This window comes from Gambusia affinis, linkage group LG15 (genome assembly GCF_019740435.1).
Source record: "Gambusia affinis linkage group LG15, SWU_Gaff_1.0, whole genome shotgun sequence".
In the NCBI taxonomy this organism is placed as follows: Eukaryota; Metazoa; Chordata; class Actinopteri; order Cyprinodontiformes; family Poeciliidae; genus Gambusia; species Gambusia affinis.
In genome coordinates, this window is record NC_057882.1 from 1931103 (window position 1) to 1957762 (window position 26660).

The following is a 26660-nucleotide window of genomic DNA, read 5'->3' on the forward strand; positions in this document are numbered from 1 at the left end:
ATCTGAATGTAGACATACCCGCTTTCCTCCTACTCTTTAAAAGGTAATAACTGGATTGATATCATAACATAATCGGAAATTGCAGACATAATATTCTGACTTGATGATTTTCCGCAAAAATATCTAAAGACGTGCCAGGACAAACCTTCAGCAAATTTGAGAAAGAAACCTCTGGTGCAAGCAAACATACCTGCATGGTGTCATGACCAACAGAAAAACACAGGCGAATGCGTCCGACCTTAATCGCCTTGTTTAAGCTAGCGGCAGAAAACACTCGCCTTCCAGTGTGACTGATTGACAGAAGAGCAATTCATTGTGTCGTTCTCCAGGATGATTCCAAGTTCCGCATCATAACATGAACACAGCTTAGTCATCTGAAGGGAAAAACACTCGTGTGAACTCGGGTGTGTCTCTTTCAGAGCCAGAAGCCAAACGTCAGCGCCCTTTTCTAATGTGAAAGACACTTCCCGGGCTTGTTCACACAGAGTGAGCACCATTCATTCGACACCATCATCTCCTTTGGGTTGTGACAGGTGCAGAAAGTAAAGGAGAGACTGTGATTATGGTACAAGAAAAGAAACGGAGGCTATGCTCATGAAGGGCATATTTCTGAGGATTAACAAGATTTAAATGAACTGGAAATGATGAGCTAATATTACCCAGAATATCATATCTGCAACACAAAACTGCTCTTACTCCTGCTTAAATTGACTTGGAAGATGTCAAACTCTTTAAAATGGCAATTTTGAAGTCAACTAATTTTAGAAGTGACCTCAAGTAGATTGAAAATCTTCAAATGAGGTTGAATTTGAAAAGGTCAAGTGGGCCAGACTCCTTCCAATGTGATGTAAGAGTCTCTTTGCCAGTTATTGCAAATCCTTGACAGGACTTGTTGCCACTAAGAGTAGCACAATTAATTATGTTTATGGGAGTGATTATTTCAGCATAGAGTCAGGTTTGAAAATAAAATCATCATTTGAAATGTCATTTATACTTACTTGGTTTATGTTTGTCTGATTTTGCAATTTATAATGATGAATCAACTCTTTAGGTAGCATCAATAGGGACTAGGTCTTTTAGGAGTTATAAGATAATAAAAGTAAAGACACCAAGTGAAAAAAATTCAATTGAAAACCCCCCCAAAATCCAGACAAACAAGACATACAGTTACTGACTGACAAGTTAAGTTAATCAGAGGGGATTTTGCTCTTTAGTTTAGCTTCTGATACCAAATATGATCCATTTTCTAAAACTCATTCAATTTTGTTTAAAGCATTTTCCGGCAACAAAATAATTTTTCTTCATTAAAACTACAAAATGGTTTTGTTTTACCTGCTCAACAACAAATTAAGCATATAGTACATTAATGAAACACAGTAGCCTGTCTTTTGAAGGAAATGGATCTGTAATTCATGACAGATCCAGAACACGATTGTTTAGACAACCAGTCACCTAAAATTTGGGGGGATTTTATTTTCCATTTTCCTGGTATCAAAAGATATCTACGATCAGCAATCAGATTAGAATTTGGCTGTAAAATGTGGTTAAAAAAGGGGAATAATTTGTGTATTTTCTATTATAAGAAGATTAAAATTTATCAAGAAAAATACAACCTTATGTGTCCATCTGCATTAATAAACTGTGTTGATTAATGCAGTCAGGAGCCACAGAAAATAATCCCAAAGGCCACTAATTATTTTTCACCCCACCTGGTTTAGTAAATCACTGAGAAAAACCAGGACAAATAACTGTCAGTCCAATAGACAGAAGAAAGGATGGCATATTGCAAAATACTTGTAATATTTGAATGGGTTTTAAAAGTGGTAAAAATGTTTATGTGTACCATTGATTGTCTGAATACAAAAAAATCTTGTTTAGGCGGAATAACATGATAAAAAAAACACAACAAATAAACAATAACAAAAAACCCAACAGAAATTCCAGTAAATATTAGAAAAATAAAGTTTTTTTCTCAAAGGATCCAATTAAATGTTCCATTTTAAGAAATCAGAATTTCTGTGTGCAAGATGGGAGTAAATGAAATACAGTTATTACTGTGAAGAGAAGTGAGATGGACAGATCGGGTCTGGTGTATGTGGTGTTGATATTGATGGAATCTGGCCTCTGAAACATCAATGAGCTCCATGAACTCAGTGGGTGTGGCTCCTGCTGAGTCCTACCTGTGACGAGCTGCGTGAGCAGCTGGTTGTTGCTGTTCACGATGTTGACCGAGACGTTTCTGGACGACTGTAGGAACAGCGGGCGGCCCTGCGGAGAGATTCACCGCGTTATTCATTTAAACACTCAGCCTGGATCAAACAGCACAGAGCTGCCGACAAACCCACCATTAGACGTTAAGCTCCTTTATTTGTGGGATATGATGCATGTTGTTTACATATGGAAATTTTGTGCATGCATTCAGTGCTAGATGACAAAAAGACGATTTCTTTACTTGCCAAAAAAACCCAAACTTCCCATCCATAGCCATGCTGCAGCAGCAGAACTAGAACAAGAAGGGGTCCAGGATTAAACTTTGGGGTACCCCTCTTGTGATTTCTGTCTGTTCCAAGTCATTAATTGATACAAAAAAGCCCCTGTTCTTTAAGGAAGATTTGAACCAATTAAGTTCTGGACCAGAGTTTGACCCAGTTCTCCAGTCAAAAAAACAAAAGCCTGAACATTAGACGTGTTCAACCCTTGTTTGGCGGGTCCTTATCTGCAGTTTCTCCAAGCTGATGAGAAGCAGCAGTTATTGCCCCCTGTGGGGTTGGTGTGATACTTCCTCCTGGGTTTTTTAATTGCATGTTGGAGTTAAGGTTAAATCCAAAATGAGCCCTGAAGTTTTTGCCTTTGAGCCATCACATCATTAAACTACAACAGTTTCTCCAGAAAGAAGTGAGTACAGTTACAAAAGTGCAACTTCAGAGTCAAAACCAGCCCTGTTTTCATCCTCCCGTTGCTTTTGATAACTTTCTTTTTCCTAGGGTACTTTGAGTGATCGTGAATGCTGACCACGTCGGACTCTCTCCAGTTAATCTTCATGCCTCAGTCAACTTCCTAATTAGAGATAACGGCCGGACCACTGTGCTCCTCTCCCAGCCCAGGAAGGGATTGGGTTTGTGTGTGTGTGTTTGTGTTAGTGATGACATTAAACTTATTGAAGTTTCAAGAGTAAATACACATTATGTGTGATACGCAAGTAACAACGGAAACAATGTGAGGAACTCAGAAAGGAGAGCAAGAAGCAACAGAGGAGCTGGAGTCATTTAAGGAGGTTTCATATTAAACTTTGATCATGCAGATACAGAGATGTGGTTTACTCAATGTGGGGCATGAAGGTTATTAACTAAGCATTTTGACAAACAAACCTCCATAGTCTTTAAAATAATTAGAGAATTTGATGCACAACTTTGAATTCATGATCGATTTTTCTATGATGTCCTCAAGGACAAAGTAAGTTACAATTACACAAGTACATTGGAGCCATTTTAGACACACTTCTGCTAATGCGCTAGTAGCCAAGCTAAGTGTTTGTTTAGCCATTTAGTGTTTTTGCCAACTTTGAAAAGTTTTAGCGCACTTAACTTCTCTTAAAATAATTTTTCCTGAAAAATTCCAAAGAGCTAATTTACCTGGATGATTTGTAAACTTTCGGTTGAATGAAGTCCGACTTCTATGTTTAAGTGTTCGTAATTGACTGTTAAGAATTAGTCACACTGTAAAATGTAAAAGTAAAGTGTACTCAAAAAGAAAAGTGACCTGAACTCATTCCAGCTTAGTCTGTTGACTATACTAACTTAAACTTTGCAAAGACAACTTTCTACTGAGGCAAGTAATCAAACTCATCAGCAGCAAGTAACCCGAACTTGGAGTTATGAGTGAGCAAAACGCATCTGCATAACCAGCAAAAAACTCGGCATCATTCGGCAGCTCTCGTTGAATGCACATGCGCATTGGACACTGACGAGTGACGACGTGTTTGAAAGAAACGCCAAACTGTCAACAATACGGCGGTTGCTGCAGCTAAGTTTTGTCACGGTAAGTCCCACTGTTTTTTAGCAAACTTATATTCGTTATCTCGGCCGTATAATTCATCCGTAAGTCCAGGTTTTGAGGTTAACTTTATGTGTAATGATTTAGCGATGCCTGGGACTAACGTTAGTCGAAAATATCATGTTTATTTAGTGGCAACGAGATGGAGCGGCAGAGCAAAAAAGCTGTCCGGGGCGCAAAACAAAAAAAGGAAAAGGGATAAGGATAAAGATGTTGGGGTTAAAAAGCCGCTGTACTGTTATAGAAGGCTTATGATGAGTAGACTGCCATAGGTAGGGCAGCTGTAAACTGTAGGAGAAGCAGCCGTGATGAAGAAGTGTAGAGTCACCAGATTTGGGTTTCTGAAAAGGAGGACACTTCTTTTTTCGTTGGCGGGGGGGTAGAATCGGCGGACATACATGCGCCAACGGGGTGTGTGGGGGTAGAACCAGCGGTACAAGAATCGGCAGCACATGTGTGTATGTGCTGCCGATTCTCTTTGCCATACAAAGAAACCTGGAATGGAGTAGTGGACGGAGTGGCAATGTAATCACAATGCACTGTAAGCTATGTAATGTGTTTTGAGGCAGTTGACCAAAATCCCGGACGATTTTAAATTCCCCGGACATTTTTTTAGGTCTGAAAAGTAGGACATGTCCGGGAAAAAGAGGACGTCTGGTCACCCTAAAGAAGTGTTATGTTGATATGTAATTGTGGTGTTGCTTCTATTGTTGTTAGGACTGCGAAGACCCAGACGTGTCTCACACCCCCATTGGGATCCTGACCATCATTCCTGAGGACAGGCAGGCCTCCACTGACTCACTGCACCTCCAGTCTTCAAGTACTGCCATCATTTTGGAAGGAAGTCTTGTCATGAATGATCTTGGAAATCTTCCACATGCCATGTGCTTGCTCTTTGGACTTATTTATTCTCTGAATTTGGAGTACCCTCAACAACTGAAGTACACCTTTGACTTCATCCAAAGGGTGCTTCTCTCACTTGGATATAAATCCCTAAAACCAAAAATACAATCACTCAAAAATCTTCTGATGCAATGAGTGAATGTGATGTGACATTATGGATCAACGTTGATACCTTTACCCTTATTGGAAAAGTGATTTTTATTTCTTGTTTGATTCTTTTTTTGTTGGAGAGAGCATCATTGCATTTGCAGACTACTAAATGGTTTTATGTTAATGAGGAGAAACATTACTTCACTTCACTACTTCACTATTTACTTTATCAATGTTATGATAAATGTTGGGCTCTAGTATTGAGAATTGAGTTTTTGTTTCACACCAGTCAACAAAGACATTTAAGCAGGGATTCTCAAAGTTTTAAAGACTGAGGGCCATTTGAAGGATTCAATATTAGATTGAAGGCTACCCTAGAAAAAAAGTCATGTCATTTTTTTCCCTAAAAAAAGTCTATGGAAAACTTTGTTTCCAGGTTAGTGTGTATGTAACCACACTTGAGAACCTTGTATTTAAGGTAAACTTGTTTAATTATTAAACATTTTTTTTCCATTCAAACTGTTGTCTGTTGGCTCTTCGTTCCAATAACTTAACACTTTTGGTTCATCTTACTTGAACATATCAAGGCAATCGGTTTCCTGATATTTTGCAAGTAATGTGAACTCTTAAACATGTAAGCATAACTTATTTTTATGAGTACTGCTTAATTGACATAACTCACAATTTGAAGTAGTCATAATTGACATTTTATAGTCAACTTTACTAATGATTTTGAGTTAACGGCACTCAAGTTTACTGCCATTGCATGAGTTGTCTGAATGAATATTTTACAGTTAACCCAATTAATGATTTTGAGTTAACGGTACTCAGGTTTACTGCCTTTATCTGAGTGGTCTAAACATAGTTATTTTTAGCTACTTTACTTGAAGATTTTGAGGCAATCGGTTTCCTAACTTTTTTTAAGTAAAGTGAACTTATTACTTTTTACAGTGCAGATGTTTATTTTCATACTCTTATTTTGTAGGTGTGAAGATTGTTTACGCAGCAATTCCATTTTCTCTCCTCACATTCTCTCTTCTTTTGATGCAGATATATTAATTTCAAACAAGAAACATACAGGAAGAAAATAAACCATGAGCTGTAGACATTAAGATACAAGCATAAATACAATATCTAAGGGCTTTATGGAACATGTGTCTTATGTCAAAATAAATTGGTGCTTGAGAGTTGTAGACTTTAAAGGGCAGATATAATTTGAATTGAAGTTAACGCTTCTGCTAAACACTGCGTTTGCGTAGGGCTTTAACGACAGCAGATTAATGTTTGTGATTAGTTCTTTGGCGCAGGTAACTTTTTTAATTATCAGTGCCCACAACTGCCAGTGAGATTAGAGAAACTGATCCAGGTTGATCTCAAAGGATATCTATTATCCTTCAACAGAAGGATAATAGACAATAGTCCTTCTGTTGATATATTTTGGCAGATTTCTGATGGATTCAAGTTGTATGGAAAACTTTAACCTCTGGGATAGGGCTGTCAGAACGCTAATATTTGAAAAAGAAAAATACTTGATAATATTTCCAATACAGCTGCAATATTTTCTTAAAGCTAACCTTTGTTTTTTTCATTTTTCTTTTTATTTTTTACAGAAGCAGAAAATATTATATATTTGTTTTCTTAATTAGAATAAAGCCAATAAGTAAAATAATTTAACTCCCATTCAGAAAAAAAAAAATGCTGTTAAAAATTGTGTGGTTCTGTGATTCAAATATCCAGAATTATGCCCGAAGCTTGGTGGAATATTTACACCAAAAGAAATAAATTATTTGTAATAAATATTTTGATCATGTGAATAACAGAAAATCCACAATAAACTGAAAAATCCTATTTATAAAATCATTTGCACTGTATGATTCATAATTATAGAAAAATAACAGTTCAGATTAATAATTTAAAGTACATAATTAGCTTTTTATGTCCATTTTAGGTGAAGGCAAACTTCAACTTTATGAGTTGGTTTTAGAATTAGCTGAAATCTAAGGAGGTAGGAAGATTTGTAGAAACATGCAGTCAGACTGTGAGAAATAACTTTAAATTTGAACTTTCTCCATATTTACTGCGTGGTCCTGAATAAAAAGTTTTCACTATATTTCTCTCAGTTCTCTGGCTCACAGTGTGAAGCTCATTGTGCTGACAGCTCATTGCTCATTCGTTAGCTCTCATTACTCGTGGCTCCGCTCAGCTCAGGCAGAGAGCAGAAACCTTGTAATATTTGTGACTTTTGTTTCAATATATTCCATTTCTAAAAGAGGAACACACACTGGGAACATTTCTGCCCTATTATTTTGCACTAAATTGCATCCTTAAGTGCCTGCATATAATACATTTCTAATATATCTTCTCTAGGATAGGAACAATCGTCTGAATTTAGGCTTGCTGTGCAGTACTTTTGTTTGTGGATGTTGCTGATAATACAGGGGATCTTATTACACCCAGCAGGAGAGCTCCCATGCTGAAAGTACGTAAATAGACTAGATAGTTGAATTAAAATAATCAAATAAAGTTGACAAAAAAATCTCTGGAAGTAAATCTACTCCAGACATGGGAAACCTCTATTTGCTTCAAATCTTACTGCATCATTTCACTTTGTGAATACATTTCTTTCAGCTGTGATATGTTCCTACCAGGTGTTTCCTCGCCAGCCATAAATATGCTGAACAGTGGAGTTGATCCTCTATATATGAAATGAAAATACTGCTAAGGCAAGGTTTGGCCCATTGCACTTAGAGCTGAAATCTAAACATGTCACACAAGCAGAAGCCTAAAATACCAGCAATTTGTACTGCAGTATGTAGGGAAAGCCACAAGTGACACAATTCAATGTTTTAAAAAGGCACCAAATTTCTCAGGACAACTTTAAACATCCATTTAGCATGCTCGTCTGTTAGTTAAAGTCCAGAACACACATCTAACTGAAAAACTGTGGTAAGACTTGAATTTTGATCAATTCAGTCTGACTGAGGTTGAGCAATTTTGTAAAGAGGGATGTAAAATACAACCTGTCTTCAATTTCACCCTTGTGCACCAGGTCTGGTCATGAAGTTTAAAGACAAAACAGACTAAAAGTCTCCAAGTAGACAATAAAATTGGGAAAATGCTCAAAAGATTAGAGGTGGAATTGATCCAAAATATCAATAATATCAAAACCAGGTCTGTGTCAGTATCAGATTGATACCAGTGTGGGAAGGTTGATACTTTAGTTTCAGATTCTGTTTTGAAATTTAGTTTTATAACTGCATTCTAGTTTCTCAACTCTCAAATTCTAAATATTTTGTCTTGATTAGCCACTCTGTGTTTTCTCATGCTGAGCCGCCGCAACTTTCCTGAGGTGAGTCGGCAGTTTTTATTTTGATCTTGTGAAATAAATTTTTTCACTTTGTATTTACTCTGATTAATTCTGGAGACCTTGTTTTTAATGTTGGTGTGTTTTCACATCAATAAGTAATTAACGTTTTGCAAATTTATGTTAATTTCAGATAATAGATAATAGTCCTTCTGTTGATATATTTTGGCAAATGTTGGCTTTATAATAGTTTTTCATTTCAGAATTGCATATATTTTAAAAAGTTAACAGTATTTGTGATTGTTTAGAGTACTGATGTCATGTCTTTACATTTTTACTCACTAGCCTTTCTTGTGTCCATGTATGTCATCGGTTGTTATCAGTTATCGGCCTTCGAAGTGAACAACGTATTGGTTATTGGTTTAGAAGAGAAGTTGTGTAAACTTTGTCCAAACGCTGTCCTAGGTTTGAAAAAAATATTTAAAAGAAAACCTTTAGATATTTAGATACCTTTAGATAACACCTAAAAGTCAAAACTTTGACAATATAGCAAACTTAAATAATAAGTATCAGAATCAGCAACATCCTGTATTTATTTGGTATGGAATTGAGACCAAAAGATGCAGTGTTACACACTTCTAGAGGCCAGGACGTTTTGCAGAAATTTCTCTTTTAGATTCCTTTTCAACTCGATTTAATCTTGAATTGACCATTTTTACCTGGCTCTACATGTTGGATGTTTCCATACAGCTCCTCTCACCTCGGCTGTTTTGTTTCTCTTCACCCTTATCCATTTTCCTATTCTTAGTCCTGATTTAATATTCATCTTCCCTCTCAGTTTAATCGGAGTAGACATCATCTCCACTTCCAATACTCTTCTGGCAGCAATAAATATGTATATTTTATGAGGGGGACTAAAACAGTCTGCAGCCATCTTTAATGTACCTGCCAGCTAATGTTCTGTATTTATCGCATGTTGATAGATATGCTCACATGTTGGCCTGAGCCAAATCAAGCCGCTTCAACAGGGTGCCAAATTGTGCACAGGGGAGATTATCCATGTTATCTGGATCTGCTTCCTGGAGAACTCCGGACTTAATTTCAATTTTGCTGCGAAGATGTTGTGCATGATTTAGTTGCTCTGTCAAACCAGAGTCGCCTGCTTCCTGTCTCTCTGGTTCTAATTCAGTCCTCCACCATCTGTCTCCCTGCTTCTGTCTCTATCACCGTCTCTTCTTCTTCTCCATTGTTTCTCTGCTCCCCTCTGCTCTCCCGCCTCCATCAGTCATTCTCTCCCTCAGCTCACGTTAGCCCCCAGACAACAGAGATAAAGCGCGCCTCTCCTGCATTATCAAGCCCTCCGTCCGCTACCTGCACACAGAGATTATTACAGAAGAGAGGGAGGGAGATTGTGCCTCTCTCTTTATCTGCCTCCATCTCTTCCAATTCCCTGGCATCTTCCTGTAGCTGCTGTGGGAGCAACAGGAAGGAACACCGAAAACAAAACAAAGGCCCTAAAACCGCAAGCCCAACATTTTATTTACGTGTACACCTGTAGAGTCTGACGTTGTACCTGAGGATGGAGTCGTATTGATCAGAGATTCCTATCATGTGATATTCAACAGGAAATGTCGGGTCATGACCTCTGATGAAACGTGGTTGGACTGCAACACGGCCGTCCTGACTGAACAACCGACCCAGTCTTTTCTTCATACGGAGGGAAAGATGAATTCTATCATCTAGTTATGAAGTAATCCAGCCATTTTACAGTCATGACCCCACTGTGTTTTTTCTGTTTTCTCTATTTTTTCTTCATCCATTATTACTTTTATTCCCTTTTCTTTCTCTCTTTTCCTTCCCTCTGTTTGACTTTTTAAAATTTTCCTCTTTTTTCTTCTTACTTTTTCCTTTTTTCCCCTATGCTTTTTTTTTCATTTTATTCCCTTTTCTTTTTTCCTTTTTTCTATTTTTGTTCTTTTTCTTCCTTTCCCTGCTTTTCCTCTTTTTCCTTTTCACATTTTCTAATTTTTTCCTTTTTCCTCTATTGTATTTTTTCTCTTTTTTCACAATTTTAATCTGTTCTTTTTTTCTTTCCCCCCTACTTTCAGTTTTTTCTTTTCTTTCATTAAAAAAGAAAATAATCACACCTTTAATGTTAAAATCATTAAATGGTATATTTCATATTGATAGAACCAATGTAAATAAATCAGACAGTCCTGATTTGAATCATTGGTTCAAAGCCGAATGATTTTTTATTTTTTAATTTTTTTTGACAAAATGAGAGTTATTACACCATCTACATGAAATAATATCTCTAGTGTTACACAATATTCTTTGGTCAAAAGGCCAAAGACCATTTGGACTCATCCAGAACCAAACATGGATCTTTTAAAAAAAATTGGGAAATCATGTATTAACAACAAATCTAAAGGAAATAAAGATAAATTGTGACAAAAACATCCATGGAACAAAAAGATACACACACACATATGAATATATATATATAAGTCAGTGTAACAGTAGACAGTGTAAGCTCTGTCTGGCATTCATGTCTTAAAAACATGGAGGTTACTTACTGGACTGGACCGGATTTCTTTGGCATAGAGAGGTTGGAGGAACTCAGAGTCTCCCTCCAGTTTCACGCCCTTTTCTGTTATTCTCAGGTTGCCCATGCCGTCCTGTCGGGAACAAGAAGCAGCCATGCTTAGTTCAATTTAGAAAACATCTCTTCCCAAATAATAACATTTTATATTTAACATAAATGGGCAATTTCTACAGCAGATGAACACAAAATTTGCTCTGGACGAACCCAGCGGTCCATCTCTAGAAACTTCTTTTGTTCTTTTTCTTTTTAAAAAAATGAATCTTTAATTTTTGAATTTTGAAAAAGCACGCATTGATAAAACAATTTTTCTCCAATTGTGTATTTCACACAATCAAGTGGGTAACCAGAATGATCGAGATCTAAAATGGATGGGAAAAATAAAAATGGGATTCTATAATTCTTAACCATACATACATTTGAAACTTTGTCAAAAACAATATATAAACATAAACATTTTTTGGCTGCCTTAGAAATATTTTATTTACAACACATTTGTGGGGCAGGGTCTCGACAAGGCAAATACAAAGATCATGATGCATAATTTCATTTTAGCTTTTGTTGTACTCACTTTTTGTTGATTGATTTGTTGTGATCTCTGGATTTGAACATCTAACATTTTTTACTTGATGCTCATCTATTTCATACTTCTGCTGTTGTACACAACACTAAATATGATAATTACTTTATTAAAAAACAACAATGATAATTATAGTCTTGTGATCTTAATAATTTTAATTAAATTATTATTAATACTCTTCTTCAAAAAATAATGTTTTATAATAATGACCTTTGTATTTTTATTACTAATTAGAAAAATAATAAAATTCTAATTCTTCTACTACTACTACTATTACTACTGCCAATAAAAATAATAATATTAATAATAATGTTGTCAAAAAACTAATAATAACAATAATGCCTGTCGTACTTTTTTATTACTGGCATGCAAACAGGAATGTGTGGGACATTTTGCACCAGGTTTTGCATCAGATTGTTGACAGTCAGATTTTGGCTTAGGAGCCGTTAACGAGTCTCTGCCTCATGCAAACCGTCACTCGCGCAAATGAAACGTTGACGTCTCCTGTATCTCGGCCCCCTCCATATCTAACTGTCAGACGTCAGGCGGCTTCAGACCCAACCCTCATCCACATTCCGACCAAATTACATCCCATTCTGTCACAGTTCATCCTGGGTGGTAAAACTTATAATTCCAAAAATAACCAAAGCATGTGGAATTGATTTCAAACGCTCACTGAGCTCCACAACAAAAAAAAAATAGCCACATGAATTCCTCCAAACCTTTTGATTATGTTCACGTCTCCAAACAGAAGCCTTTAAAGGACAATTTTGTTTCGCTGAACGGAAAAAAACACCAAAAGCTTCTGCATGCTGCTTATGGAAAATTAATTTTTTCAAGCCCTCAGCAGGTGCTGAAATAATTCCCTACATCTGCATAAACACTAGAAGAGAGGAAAGAAGACAGGAAGTTTATTCCCTGAATTAGAGCACTGAACATTTCAGTGTTACCTGCAGGAAGTTCAAGGTAAACACTGTTGACCCAGCAGTAATGATGATGGAATACACAAAGAGCATTTCATAGAAATGCTTAGATTTTGATATGTTATGATCCACTGTATTGTTACAAAAATATCAAAACGTGTAATAAAAAGGGTCCATCTTTCTGTTTTCATTCATCCTTTGACTCATCAGGTTCTGACCAGCAGAATGAGATCCCAAACTTACTGAGGATGATCCAAAAACATAATCCTGTCCACACACACTGCGTAAAATATATTAAAATTTATGGGCCTTGGTCGCAGCAGAGCAAGAGAAATACTGAATTATTCCAGTTGGGAATCACGAGACATCTCCTTGCTGTTCCTGCTACTTAATTTCCCCAAAGTTTGATGATGAAACCCAACGAGAAGCAAACACAGATCAGCTCTGTCACCCGCACTAAGACGAGCTGGAGCAGCACTTCCTGGCAGGAGAGAGGCTGCAGCTTAACTTCCTGGTTAAATAGGAAACAGAGATGAAAAAAATGTGAAAAAATCTGCTTATTTTCAGAATTTCAGGAGGCCTGAGTAAGAGATGGTGCAGCTATTTTTGGGACAGGTGTCATAAGAAATCACAATAGATGTTTAGGTTGTTGGTGATCACATGTAACCAAAACAAACACAAAAAGTGATTTTAAAATCACATTTTGTCATGTTTAAGTGGGTGGTCTTTCAGAAAGTGTCCTTTCTTTACTAAAACAAATATATATATAAAAGGAAACTTGTATGGAGCTCGGGAAACAGAAAGACAAATGAAGTAATGAAAACAATAAGGAGGAATAAGAGAGAATCCAGCAGTGAGTGAAAGAGAAAGACAAGCTTAATTATGGAGAAAAATGTAAAAATGACAAAACCAGAAGAGCTAATTGCAGGTGAGTGGATGCAGCTTGGGAAAGGAGAAGGCAGAGGCAAAGAAGTATTCATCCACTGCTGTCATTCATAATGACTGTTTCTTTCCTTTATATACTGAAGCTCACACTTACAGGTAGGTGTGCAATAACATATTTGACTCTGTAGAGGGCAATACACTACGTTGTAAAACATGTTGTGCCTTTAACAAATGTGAGTATCAACAAGACTGAATCTAACACTTTAGCATTAGCTCCTCCAAAATAAGAGCATGTTGGGATAGTACCTTAGTGTTGGTGGAACTAATATCTCATGATTAGTGCTTTAGCATTATCTTACTCTAAAAACCATTTGGTGTAGCACTTTAGCATTACCAGAACTAGGGTTTATGATTACCACTTTAGGGTTAGCACAACTAACTTCTCAGTTAGAGGTGACCACCACTGCCAGTTTCCAACATAGACTCAGCATCTCAAAAGCATTACAATAATAAAGGATAAACAAAACTGGTAAATGATTTTGTTAAATCCATCATCCAGGGGCACTGCGGTGTTTCAGGGTTAACACACAACCCACATATAGGTTCGAGTCCAGCCTGATGACCGTCGCCACATGTCTTCCTTTTCTCTCATTACTTTCCTATCTAACCACTCTCCAATAAAGAGAGTTGGTCAGGTTGATGTGACAAAGTATGATTTAACAGTTTTGTTAATTGGTGAAAACGCAGCATAATAATTAATTATGTACATGTCCAATAATTAAATTTCTCTGCCATCATCAACAATAAGTGAAAATCGGCGTATTTAAAAGCCATGTGCAAATATGTTGAATATTTGTACTGAACTTTTGGCAAAGTCAGTACATTAAGGACTTTGAAATACATGTATATTTTTGTATTATTACACTTTTACTCACCCGCTACTGATGCAAGCTGCAGATTTTACATTGTAGATTTCACAAAGTGAATTATTCAATTTTAAAAAAAATGAGTATTGGTCAAGATAGAACATGAAGATGACAAAAAGAGCTCAAAGATCTGCTCAGACGCTGAACTAGCTGTATTCCTGCTTCCTTCCTGATCTTGCACCCTTTTTATTTTGATCACTGCAGGCGGCCCATTGAGCTGAGCAGCCATGAATAATTGAAGGTAACTGTGACCAGCATAGATACTCTGAGGTTTTCCTTTAACTCGTTGCTCTCCAGCTCCTGCCACATACCATTAGTTCCTAAGAAAACCCTCGTATCTTCATGACCTAAATGAAACTCACATGTGTTCTTCCCTTTCATAAATGGACATTTCTGAGACTGCTTTGGGCTTTTTTTTCCCTCTGTGAAGCATGAACATGTGCAGGCCATGAATAGGTCCATGCTGGGACAATAAAGACCATCCATCTGTTTCTGCAGTTCTGAATCTGTCCCCCCCTCCATCTCTGGCCACGCTGGGACTTTCTCAACTGCATTCATACGGTCACGATTTTACAACGCAGACAGATTGCTGTTCGTCATTACTCATGCTCAAAGTGTGCAGCCATAGGTCAGCGGCATTTCAGCTCCAAGATGGTTCATTTTTACTTTTTTGTAAGTGTTGATAAATTAAAATGATGTATGTAGAAACATGGTGGTGAGGCTTGTATTCATCCCCAAGGTAATATTTTATTACATTGCAAAAACATGAACCTCACCAAGCATTTTTGCTCTATTTTAGTTCAAAGATCTTCGCACACTTGAAATAAATGTTGCAAAACAAGTAACCTTTTGGAAAAATGCAGGAGCTTGTTTTAATAAATAATTTCTTAATATTGATGAAAAAGTACTAATTCCAGGGCTGCACAGTGGTGCAGTTGGTAGAACTGTTGCCTTGCAGCAAGAAGGTCCTGGGTTCGATTCCCTGTGCATGTGTTGGTTCTCTCCAGGTTCTCCGGCTTCCTCCCACAGTCCAAAAACATGACTGTCAGGTTAATTGGTCTCTCTAAATTCTCCCTAGGTGTGAGTGTGTGTGAGTGTGTGTGTGTGCATGGTTGTTTCTCCTGTCTGTCTGTGTTGCCCTGCAATGGACTGGTGACCTGTCCAGGGTGACCCCTTCTGTGGCCTGAAATGTTCACTCTCCTGACCCCACTAGGACAAGAGTGTACAGAAAATGGATGAATGGATGGAAGTTCTAATTCCACTGGCAGATTATTTCACTTAAAGCCAGACATTTTCCCAGGTTATAAGTAAAATTATTTTGACCAATATTAAGGAACGACTGACTTGAAACAAACTCCAATATCTTGCTGAAAAGTCATTTGTAAATTAGTTTTGTCTTATTTCAAGTGTTCAAAGCCATTTATACTGGAAACTAGACCAAAGATATTTGGTAGGATTTTGTGTTTTTGTTGTCTTTTTAAAGGAACACAGAAAAAACACAAAATCTTAATGTGTATTTTGGTGAATAAACCTTCAAATCGATTCATCCATTATTGCTTCTGTAAACAACGCGCTGCTGTGTGACGTCTGTCTTCTTTGTCTGTGCATGGTGGTCATTTTTGTTTTGTAAGTTATTAACACAGAAGCTGGATTTCAATCGCATTAGTAGTATAAACATCTCCAAGAATTTCACCAAAAAAATCAAAATTGAGCATAAACATCTGCTGTGTGTACACAGCCAAAGTAAAGTTACAGTATTTTTCTGTGTGGTCTTTGTTTGAACTCTGTTTCAGTTTGGAGCAAGTGAAAAATGTCTTGTAAAATACCATCTGGGTCTCTGGTTCCCTCTGTTGTTCTACAGATTTATTTGACCCAGTGCACCACAAACAGAAAGGAAAACCAGGAGCAGAAATATAAAGACTGATGCTAACCCTGTGCTCATATCTGTCCTCTTATCGGTATCCATTCCACCTCTCTCTTCCCCGCTCTGTATAGCCGACACCTTCAGAGGGCCAGGACGCGCTGCTGTCAATAACACTGAGCTCTCGGCCTCTTATCGAGTGTCTGCTCGATACGCATCAAGCTGCCACCCGAGGCTAAAGCAAATATAGACGTCTCTTAGGGAAATATTACAAGGAGTCGGACTTTTTGCACATCGAACACTAATCACAGCTCCGCATGTTTAAAAGGTGAAAGCTGTGTTTGAATACGCCTACGCAAGACGAGGTCTTCTGGGATCAAGTGTTTGAACTGTTCCACCCAGGAGTGAGAAAAGAAACTGCTGAACGTTCTCACACTCTGCTGCTGAAGGCCGTTATTACAGCTATAATGATACCATGAAGCTGCTGCTGCTTAAAATAACTCACAGAGAGCTCCTGGAAACAAACAACTCAGATAAACAGTGTTTTAGTAACTTAAAGGTAAACTCTGGATGCAGGAGTTGTTATTTGAACCAGTGTGGATCATTAGATTTAGGGCTGAAACAATTAATCATCATTAAGTGATGATTGAAATAATCATCAACTAAAATAAATTAATTAACTTTTGTCTGAAAAGGGCCTCTTTTGAAACACCATGTCCACAGCATGTTTATGTAAGTAAGTTTAAGTAAGCCAAAACTGCACAAAAAAAATTACATTTTGCATTTAAGATGATAAAAAAACTCTTTGTCTATAAATATGTTCCACTCTGAACTCCTCAAGTTGAACAGTTGTTTTGCTTTATCTGGTTTAAATTCTATAAAATCACATGCTAAGCAACTTTTGCTATCAAGTTCTTAGTTGGTTAATTCAAAAAACTATTGATGTTAAGACGAGCAAAAAGGCTGAGCTTTTCACATGTTGATGTTAGAAGTATATTTTAGCTGAAAATGCATCCTTTGCAAATTGCTGCAAATGTTCAAGTGCTCACAAAAAAAAAATGCTACATTATTGCCTTCTGGGCAATAAGAAATTTATTTTTTTATTAACAAAGGAGTCAAGCCATTTGTTTATTTGAATTTTAAACATTTTTCTAATATTGTATAAAATAAGCTGTGGATAAGTTCCAAATAATAGGTTGTCAGAATAATCAATACAACAATTGATTACTTACTTTGTCAAAGTTTGAACTGCAGTTGGGAGCCAGAAAAAAAAAAAAAAAAGTGTCCAAGGACCACAAATGGTCCCCGGGCCACACTTTGGACACCCCTCATCTGCCATCTTTAAGCTTGTAATTTTTGGAGCTCGATTTTCTGAAAATCTCCCAACTACAAAGCAAATGAATTGTGAATAATGTAGGAGTACTGACTCTTGTTTATTCCCTCATATACCAGCATTCTCAGCTTTTTTGTTTCAGATGCAAATAAACAAAGGCTTTGGTCACCTGCGCACCATTTGCCAAGAAGCACTCAGATGGTAAAAAGACGCCGCGTTCAGCAAGCAACAATGGATCTCATCGAGCGTTCTTTCAATCAGCCAGTTGGGGCCAACATGGCTCCACTCCAAACTAATACATTTTACATCCTGTCTCTTTGATACCAGCAAAGTTTTTCTATACTGTTGGAGCAAAGAGCCACCTGGAGCAGCATCTTGCAGAGGTTTGCTCTCTTTCTGTTGCTCCGCGGCTGATAGCTGCAGCGTCATGTAGCAACACCCTGCGATGGCTATCAGCCGAATTGGCTTTGAGATTGCTCTTCATCCTCCTCCTCCCTGCTCTGATTGAGGCCCTCAATGCGGCGCCGCATCATCCATCAACGGGATGAGAAAGCCTTCGGAGGTGGGAGTTTGGCAGAGAAAGAACCAAAGAATGAAAGATGAAAGGGAGGAGAGCAGGCCGGGGGGGAAGGTGGTCCTGATGGAGTCAGGGTGAGATAAGACTGAGTAAAATAGATAAACAGAGAGAAAGAGGAGTAAAGAGAGGAGAGAGTAACGACTCCATATGTTCATGAGTGGACAAAGTTGTTGTGGACCTTTAAGCATCTGCTGCTCTTCCTGATGTCATTTGGAAAAATCAGTCTGCATGGAAACAATTGTACCATTCATAAACTGTTCAAAATGTCAAAGTACATTTGTGCAGCTTTTTATCAACGCCAAACACCATTAGATTCTAGATGGAAACCCCTTTACTGACCCACAGGCAATGCTACAAAATATGTAAAGAAACATCAACTCTTTGAATGGTTCTTTTCTCACATTAAAAGAAAAGTGAGAATAAAAATGTATTAAATCAGACATCTGATGAGGGTATGAAAACATCTGACATTTTATTTTTAAGTCGTGTCGCCCAGCTCCAGTGTGAAGCCTTTCTCTCTAACTTTGGTCAATACGAACACAAGGTTAGCACACAGTTGCTGCTGCTTTATTGCCTCTATAAACATTTCTGGTGAAATCATATCAACAACCCTGTAGGGTCAAATGTTGATTTGATGGTTTATTAGACTTTTCCTCTCAGGAATGGGAAGCAAAGATTTCAGCCATCAAACTCCTTTTGGACCTTCTGTCTGCTTGAAACTTTATTTATTCGAAAAAAAAAAAAATCTCATACACAGGGCAGCTTAGAATAATAGCAATCCGTATTTATCCCACATCTCCTACTGATGATTTCCATAGAAGTAATTCAAGCAGAAAAACATGGTGTGGTTCCAGGTTAGATGTCAGAGCAGAATGTTTGCTTTCATGAAACGATAGAGAACAGCAGCGAGGCTTTTCAGAGGCGCCACCTCTGCTGCCTCCGCCTGCAGCCGCCAGTTGTCAGTGTCACAGAGGCCGATAGATTTCCTATTAACTCCATCTTCATCTGGGATGAATGCCACGGCCCTCGGAGGCCAACACCAGTCCACCATCAAGGACTTCACACCGACGGTGATTGAAGGGTGAAAGTAAAGCCTGCTGGCTCGGGTCAGTGGATGAGAGAGCAGCAAAGAGACGGAACATACGCTGCCACTCACTTGATGGAATAACAAACACGCAGACGTGAAGTTGATTTTGTTTACATTTAAGGACTGAAAACCATCTGAAAGATGAGACAGTAAAGTTCCATCAGACTTTAGAAAAGTGTATATAGGTTCCTCTTCATTGTGTCTTAATATTTAGGCAGAATTTGCTCCAAAGGGAAACTATACTCACAGAAACACTGATTAGTCACAGGAAGAACTCAGCACTATGAACATAACCTGTAGACACATGTAGCTGCATAGATGACCTTTGTTGGACAGGTTAGGATAGCTCTATTGTTTATACAAGGGGTCACCAACTCGATGCCCGCGGAGCAAGTTCTAAAAATAGCCGTTGTCATTAGGGAGCAATGCTAACAAAATTATTTAATTTAATGTTTTTACATTGAATTAATAACATTTGTTTATATATATATTTTTTTTAATAAAAAGTAAACTACAAAAAATATTTTAAATAAATTGGTTTATGCATAAAACTATTTTCTATGGTTAAAGTTCAGAACTGTGTAGACGCCTGCAGGATTTTATCGGAGGGCTGCAGCGTCTGCAGCTGTACGGCTGCACCCACTCTGCCAACCTTAAGATTTTCCTTGAAGTAAAAAAAGAAAAGAATAATTTCTGAAATTTTTATTATCAAACTTTCTTTACAATTAAAAAAATTGTGGAGAGAAAAAAGATCTTATATGTCAAAACATCTTGTTATGACATGTTTTGACACGTGTCAAAAGCAAACTTATTGGTCAATTTGCTTTTGTTTATTTGGCAGCTTGGCGCTTTTTCTGTACGCTAAAAATGAATGACAGGAGTTTGAACCTCCCATAGTTCTAAGAGCGGTTTGGATCCTGGTGGAGCTTTTTACCGTGTGCGGTTCTGGCGGCTCGTCAGTTTATGACCTTCTTTGATATTTACCGAACTGGAGAGCTGATGGGTCACCTGGTAGCTAGCATCTGCCGCTCTTCCAGAGCGTTGCGCTATGACTGTGGATTAAACAATTTAATCTAGTCGAATCGTTCCTCAAAAGAGTAAAAATTAAGCAAACATTGTTGCTTCATCTTCTCCTCCTTCGGACTTCTGACACCACCTGAACCTGAAAATCAACATCCTCCTCTGTCCGTGGATTTACCGGGTAGGCTTCGCTTCCATGAATCGATTCCCGGACCCGTTGACATTTACAGCATGTCTTCCCCCCTCTCCTTTCCCCTTTCCTGTCAGCCCAATTTCAAATAATGGACACTAGAGCCCACAAAAGAGCCCCTGGAGGGGTAAAAGAAAAAAAAAATCTAGCAAGTGGTTTCTGGATGGTATGTCAACACAACAACATAATACTTGACATTTACAGCAGCCATTATACAGCGGCTATGGCAGTAATACCAGCTGACCAAACTTGCTGGAGCTCCACTTGGATTGCTAAGTGATGGGATGAGCTTCGCTGGGTTTAGATGCCGTCTACAAGGCAAAAACTGGTTCATGCTCTTCTTTCGGTCCTGAGAAGCCCCAACTGGTAGAAATATTCACTAGAGGAGATGCTGTCTATAAGGCAACTGCATCTGCTTTTTCCCCTTTTTTATTCTGAATGTTTGAACTCAGATGACAGTTTTTAACTGATCTTGTGGAAATGACAGAAATAAACTTAATGGAACAAAAGAGAAAACCTTTAATGTCTTAAATTCAAGGACAACTCAAGACAGCCAGCCTTAACAGGGATAAAAGTTCCCAACACACACTCTAGACATGATAGTAACTTTGACAGTAAGTTGCTGTAATTATCTCTTGATTATTAAATAATTACAGTTGGCTAATTGACAGTTTTAATGGTACTTTGTGTCAAAGTTCCATCAAAGACAGAAGCAAAGTCCGGTCACCGTCACGACCACGTCTCATGGAGCGTGGTTAAACTTTTTCAAAATACATTTCTTACTTACTCCAAACCTAAAATCACTGTGCAAGTATACGTAAAGAGCAAGGAGTAAAATTTGTACTCCTTAAAGAAAAGCACAATTTCAGAACTTGATCCCAAGAGCCCATCACTCCCATCTTTGGACAACTCCACTGGCTTCCTGATTAATATTTGATTTGTTTTAAAAATCTCCTTCTTCGTGTCAAACCTCTCTGACTTCAGCCTTCATTCAGATGTCTCCAAGTATTTCAGTTTTCCACTTTTTCAGAAAGAAGATTAAAGCTCTCAGCTCTACTTCCTCTTGCACCAGGATTTTCTTTTCCATATAGGAACCCAGACCAGTTATCCAGTATTTCAACAAGTCTTGAGAACTGAGATTTTATGAACTGTAACAACACTAAGCAATTCATGCAAGTACAATGATGCATAGTTTGAAAAATGTTTTACTCTGATTTACTGTGATACCCCTAAAAAAACCTCATTGAAACTAATTGCTTGTGTGTCGTTCTCAATGACCATAGATCATCAGTGAACAAACGGCATCATGAAGACCAAGTAACACACCAGATAGGTCAGGGACAAAGTTCTGGAGAAGTTTGGTGGTATTATTACACCTGACAGTCTGGAAGACTTGGTATGATTGGGGACAAAAATTGCAATATTTGTTACATTTTCTGCTGGTGTGGTTACCTTCAACACTGCACTGTGTCAAACAAATCACTCTTTGAAAAATCTGTTCAACCCTCTCGCCTGTGGTGGCGCTGCACCAAGAACTGCTGAATAAAAATAAGACAAAAACCTCTGAAGAAAACACTGAGCAATCCCAAATGAAAATGTTGAGATTTTAGCAGATGCAGACCTGAGGTTCACCTTCCACCAGGACAACAGATCAGCTCTAGAGACAGATATCAGTCTTCCAAGCAAAAGGGTGCAAAGATGGTGGCTAACGTAAAAAAGTTCAAATACTACTCCTTTTGAGAACACCTGGTAATGGACATTTTTTATTTTATTTTTATTTGTTTGTATTTGCTGCGACAGACTGTCCAGGGTGATCCTGCCTCTTGCCCGAAATGTCTTGCTGGAGACAGACACCAGCAGCCCACCTGACCCAACAAGAAACAATGGTATAAGAAAATGAATGGAATGATGGACATAAATGTAGAAATATATTGTTTTAGCTTCATTCAAAACTGTGGGAACTGTTGAGCAATCAGAGTAAGTTTCTATGGCCTAAGGCACCCCTGCCTTAGTACCAACAACCTTTTCAGCATGTCAGTATTCATTTGATCGAGGTGGGTTAAACCAGGGAGCAAACTAAAACATGCAGGATGCTGACCCTCCAGGACCGACTTTGGGCACCGCTGGCCTACGGGCTCCTTCTATAGTTTCATAAATACGAGTTACCACTGGAATAAAAATAAAAATGTATCTCATCTGGAGAAGTTTCGAAAGCCTTTAAGACAAAGGTTACTCCAAAGTAAAGAAAAGATGTGAAAATGTAGATCTCTGCACTCCAGATATTTTTTTCAACAGGAACAAAGTCATCACCTTAAAACTGAATCCTCTAAATCTCCTTTCAAGTTCCCCTTCTTTGTTTTTTTTGCTGCTGACTCCAAGGGTCCTAAGATGATGTCTTCTTTCTAAGTGGACTGGATGTCTTTCCTGACCTGACATGATTCCTTCGATTCTTGTTTTGACCCGTTCATGACTTACTGCCTGCCCTTTTGGAGCTAAAATAATTACTCACTCTGGGACAAATAAAGATGTTATGGCTGTTTTTCTAAGGGAAAAAAAATAAATTATATGGCAAAGAGGCCAGAGCGCAAATCATTAAAAGCAGACATGTCCATTCTTTGGGAAAACATGGTGTACCTGTGGAAAAAAAAAAAATCTGTTTTTTGTTGCTGCTTTTTTTGTAGTAACATGTGGAGCTGCTTAGATTTATCAGTTTAAATCAGTTTCTTGAAGAACATGGAGGAACAACAGGAACATTTTTTTTCATCTTTATGCCCTTAACAGTTTAATTAAAGCAAATATTTTGATGAAATTCTGGGTAAATGTTGAGGAAATTAACATTTACCGAGAACAACTGGCAGAATGAAGATGAGAGAATAAAGAAAACCCTTTCACCCATTTTTCACATTTGACGTAGTAGAAAAAAACTAACTGATAAAACTCATTGAGTATTTTTAGAGCCACGAGAAAGTATTTCAGTCTTTTATTCATGTTTCATATCAAACAATTCCTAGTTGGAAAAACAACCCGACTAAATACAGAATGCAATGTTGAATGTCGACTTGATTTCATAAAGGAAAAGGCTATTCAATCCAGAGGTCCTGTTTATTATAGAATACCAGTGGTCAGCACACTTCCACTAATCTGCTAATGCAGAGCTAATTTTTGTTTGGAAGTTTAGTAACTTTATAAATACCTAGTGCACTTAACTTTCCCTAAAGTTAACTATTCCAGATACATTTGAAAGCACTAATTTACTAAAACATGGACTGCAGAGAACAGTTAGTTGCAGTCTTTCATAGGTAAATATAATCTTAACTGAAATTATGGATTTAACAACAGCTACCATAAGAAAAAAAGGTTGTCATAGTGCTTAGCTAGTTTAGTTTACAGAAATAATGTTTATGAGTGGTGCGTCATGTTTAGCTAAATCCTGTAGTTACTGTCGCTCACCACTGTAGAAGATTATCCAAACCCTGAAGAAGCAAAGCAAGCCTATTTGGTTGGTATGTAGATAGCAGCTAATGGCTTCCAGTTAAACTAGGTGACCCCAAGATGCCAGTATTTGTTTCAGATCTCTAACAAGAAGATTCAAAGATCCTTTGTTACCTTCTACCTGCTTTCTTTGGTGGTGACAACTAGATTATACAGAGCTTCATCACAGCTACCAAATACTTTGTAAGATTTTAAGAGTTTAGAGCAGAGGTGCCCAAAGTAGGTCCTGGAGGGCCAGCATCCTGCATGTTTCTGTTCTCTCCCTGCTGGTAGTAACAACCTTTTCAGCAGGTCAATGTTCTTCTAATGAGCCATCATTTGATCCAGGTGCGTTAAATTAGGGAGAGAACTAAACCATACAGGATGTCGGCCCTTGAGGACTAACTTTGGGCAACACTGGTTTAGAGTGTATGAAATCCAGTCAACCTAAAATAAAGGATGAATCACTACATACATGAGTTACATAGATTTCATGTGATTTTTTTAGGGGTTTATATGCTTTTTACCCATCTTTAGAATTACATCATCCTATTATCATCTTACATAAAGAGATTCTTGTCAACATGGAAAAGCAAACAAACAAAAATAAACCTAGTTCATGCTTTTCTTTCAGTCCTGAAAAGCCCCAAGTGGTAGACATAGGCACCTTAAATAGAGCTGGACGGGAAAAGAAAACATGTGGAAGGCTGAAAACATCCAGACAGCTCCACATGAAACTCTTTAAATAATAGGCACAGCAAAGATGAAGTGAGAAAGAGACACTGGCACAGCATGGTGGGGTTTGGGAGTATAGATAAAAACTTTTTTATCTAGAATATCTGTTTCCCAGAGCCTGGACAAGTCAGTGTTTTGTCATTGATTGAGACAGATGAGTTGGTTCTGACAGTACCCACTCACCCCGTTCAGATTCAAGCACAAAAACCGACCCCCGGTGTCGCTCGACGGGACATAACAGCAGCCTGACTAGTCGATGTTAACATTGATCCTTACCGCCGGTTAGAAGACAGTCGGTGTTTATCTGCATCAAGCAAGATCGTGGCCCTGACAGGAACCCATCAGATGCAGATGTGAGTCCTCCATTTAGACTCTGTCATCCTCACTGTGTTCACGTCAGCGTCACTGTAGCTTTTAAAGCATGCCAAACATGAAGAAGGGGGAATTAGCTTTTGTTTTGAGGAAGACGCTGCAGGAAACGAGCCTGGTGGGAGCTCTGAGACTGAATAGATCTAATATGCCCCACATCAAAAGCTCAGAACTGGAAGAGGCTGCGCACAGATGCAGCGTTTGTGGTGCTTCCACGCAGACAGATGTCCTGAGAAAACCTTTTCATTCCAGAAACTTTAAATTAAATCCACAGAAAGACTGAATAATCCAGCTGGAGAGCTTTATTTTTGATCTCACCTCATGCTGACAGCAGTGAAACAATCTTACATTTGAAAATATAGTCTTACAATATATTTGCTAGTAGTAAATCTTTATGTATTTTAGTGGGATTGTTTTTTTAAAAAAGATTGAAAACCATTTTCCAATTGACAATTATGACATAGCACAAAAAAATCATATTACACTGGATCCCGTTATTCATTTAGGGAACAAAACCACCAATGAGTATCTAAAATTCACAAATACTTGAGACCTCCTCTAAAAACACTCATAGCTGCATACCTTAATAGTTCAAAATACCAAAGATACATTCATGTGCATTAATACACAGTGGAAACTGTCTCAGCAATACAATGGAAGCTCCAGCCAACAGCAGGTCAAGAGGCAATGCATCTTGGTATTTCAGATTCCTAAGCTGCAATTTTTTGAATATGCTGAAGAAAAAAAAATTCATAAATTGGTGAATTTTCCATGAAAAACATAGAATTATGTTCAACTGTCCTTCCAAAAAGGGCAAGTTGAGACCAAATCACCAGACTGAAAACTTTTGTCATCTAGTTTTTGGATGACAAAGAAACACGAGAAAAACAATCATGCAAAAATAAATGATTTATCACGGGATTAATTTATTGTGACATAACGTCAACTATTTTCTCTAGCAAATAAGTGATTTGCTAGAGAAGATAGTTGGTGTCTCGCTTTTCTAGATCTTTTATTTTGAAGAGGAGGTTTAATAAATGTTACTAAAGTGTCACGTCACTGTGACGTAAAATAAAAGCTCTTTAAACCCAGAAAGGCCTTGCCTTGGTTGCCTGTGACTGAAATAAGTTCACTGAAGCAAATAGTTTCTTTACAGAGCAAAGAGCCAGGTGACCTCTTGTCGAAGTTAACTGAGAACGCCGATGTGCAGAACCTTGCTGAAGGGTACATCAGCTGAAGTAATTACAGAGCCGGAGCGCTGCTGTTTGAGTCTGTCGGGCTCAGACTAATAAGCATCACATCATTTGATCTTTAGTAGCAGCCAACTAACGACTCATTAGCAGAAGATTTGTGGTTTTCATAAGTGTGAGTTTTGGAAATAGTCTCGGTCTTCATCACTTAGTGGAGAACTGAGGACATCAGAGACTGATGGCCCTTTCTTTGCTTCCTGACAGGTAAATTGCATCCCATGCTTTCCTAGTTCATTGATGCTTTTCAATTCTTTTATCTTTAATTTATCCCCATCACAATTTGTGTTTTAAAGAGCAGAACCCAACATTACGGCTGATTCATCTGCCTGGATTGTGGCCCCTGAACATGCACAAATTGTGCATGAACATGAACTGCTTGGTGCTCTCTACAACAGCTGCGTTCAAACTTTTCACTACATGGGCCAAAAACATTTAAATTTTAGCAGCAAAAATAAGATTTAAATATGTAAATAAAAGTATTACTCTGCAAAAATAAAGCTC

The 26660-nt window shown here is 37.8% G+C and overlaps 1 protein-coding gene across 5 annotated transcripts in view; it reads right to left on the bottom strand.

Annotated features, from left to right (window-relative positions):
• Window positions 1–1969: 1969 nt before the first annotated feature.
• Window positions 1970–26660, bottom strand: part of sgcd (sarcoglycan, delta (dystrophin-associated glycoprotein)) — a 198833-nt gene continuing 174142 nt past the window's right edge. For all 5 annotated transcript variants that reach the window (XM_044141632.1, XM_044141629.1, XM_044141630.1 and 2 more), the window contains 2 exons: window positions 10927–11028; window positions 1970–2268 (listed from right to left, as the gene is read on the bottom strand). In XM_044141632.1, coding sequence (XP_043997567.1) covers window positions 2008–2268; window positions 10927–11028 — 363 coding nt within the window. In that variant the 3' untranslated portion in view covers window positions 1970–2007. The remainder of the gene's footprint in view (window positions 2269–10926; window positions 11029–26660) is intronic.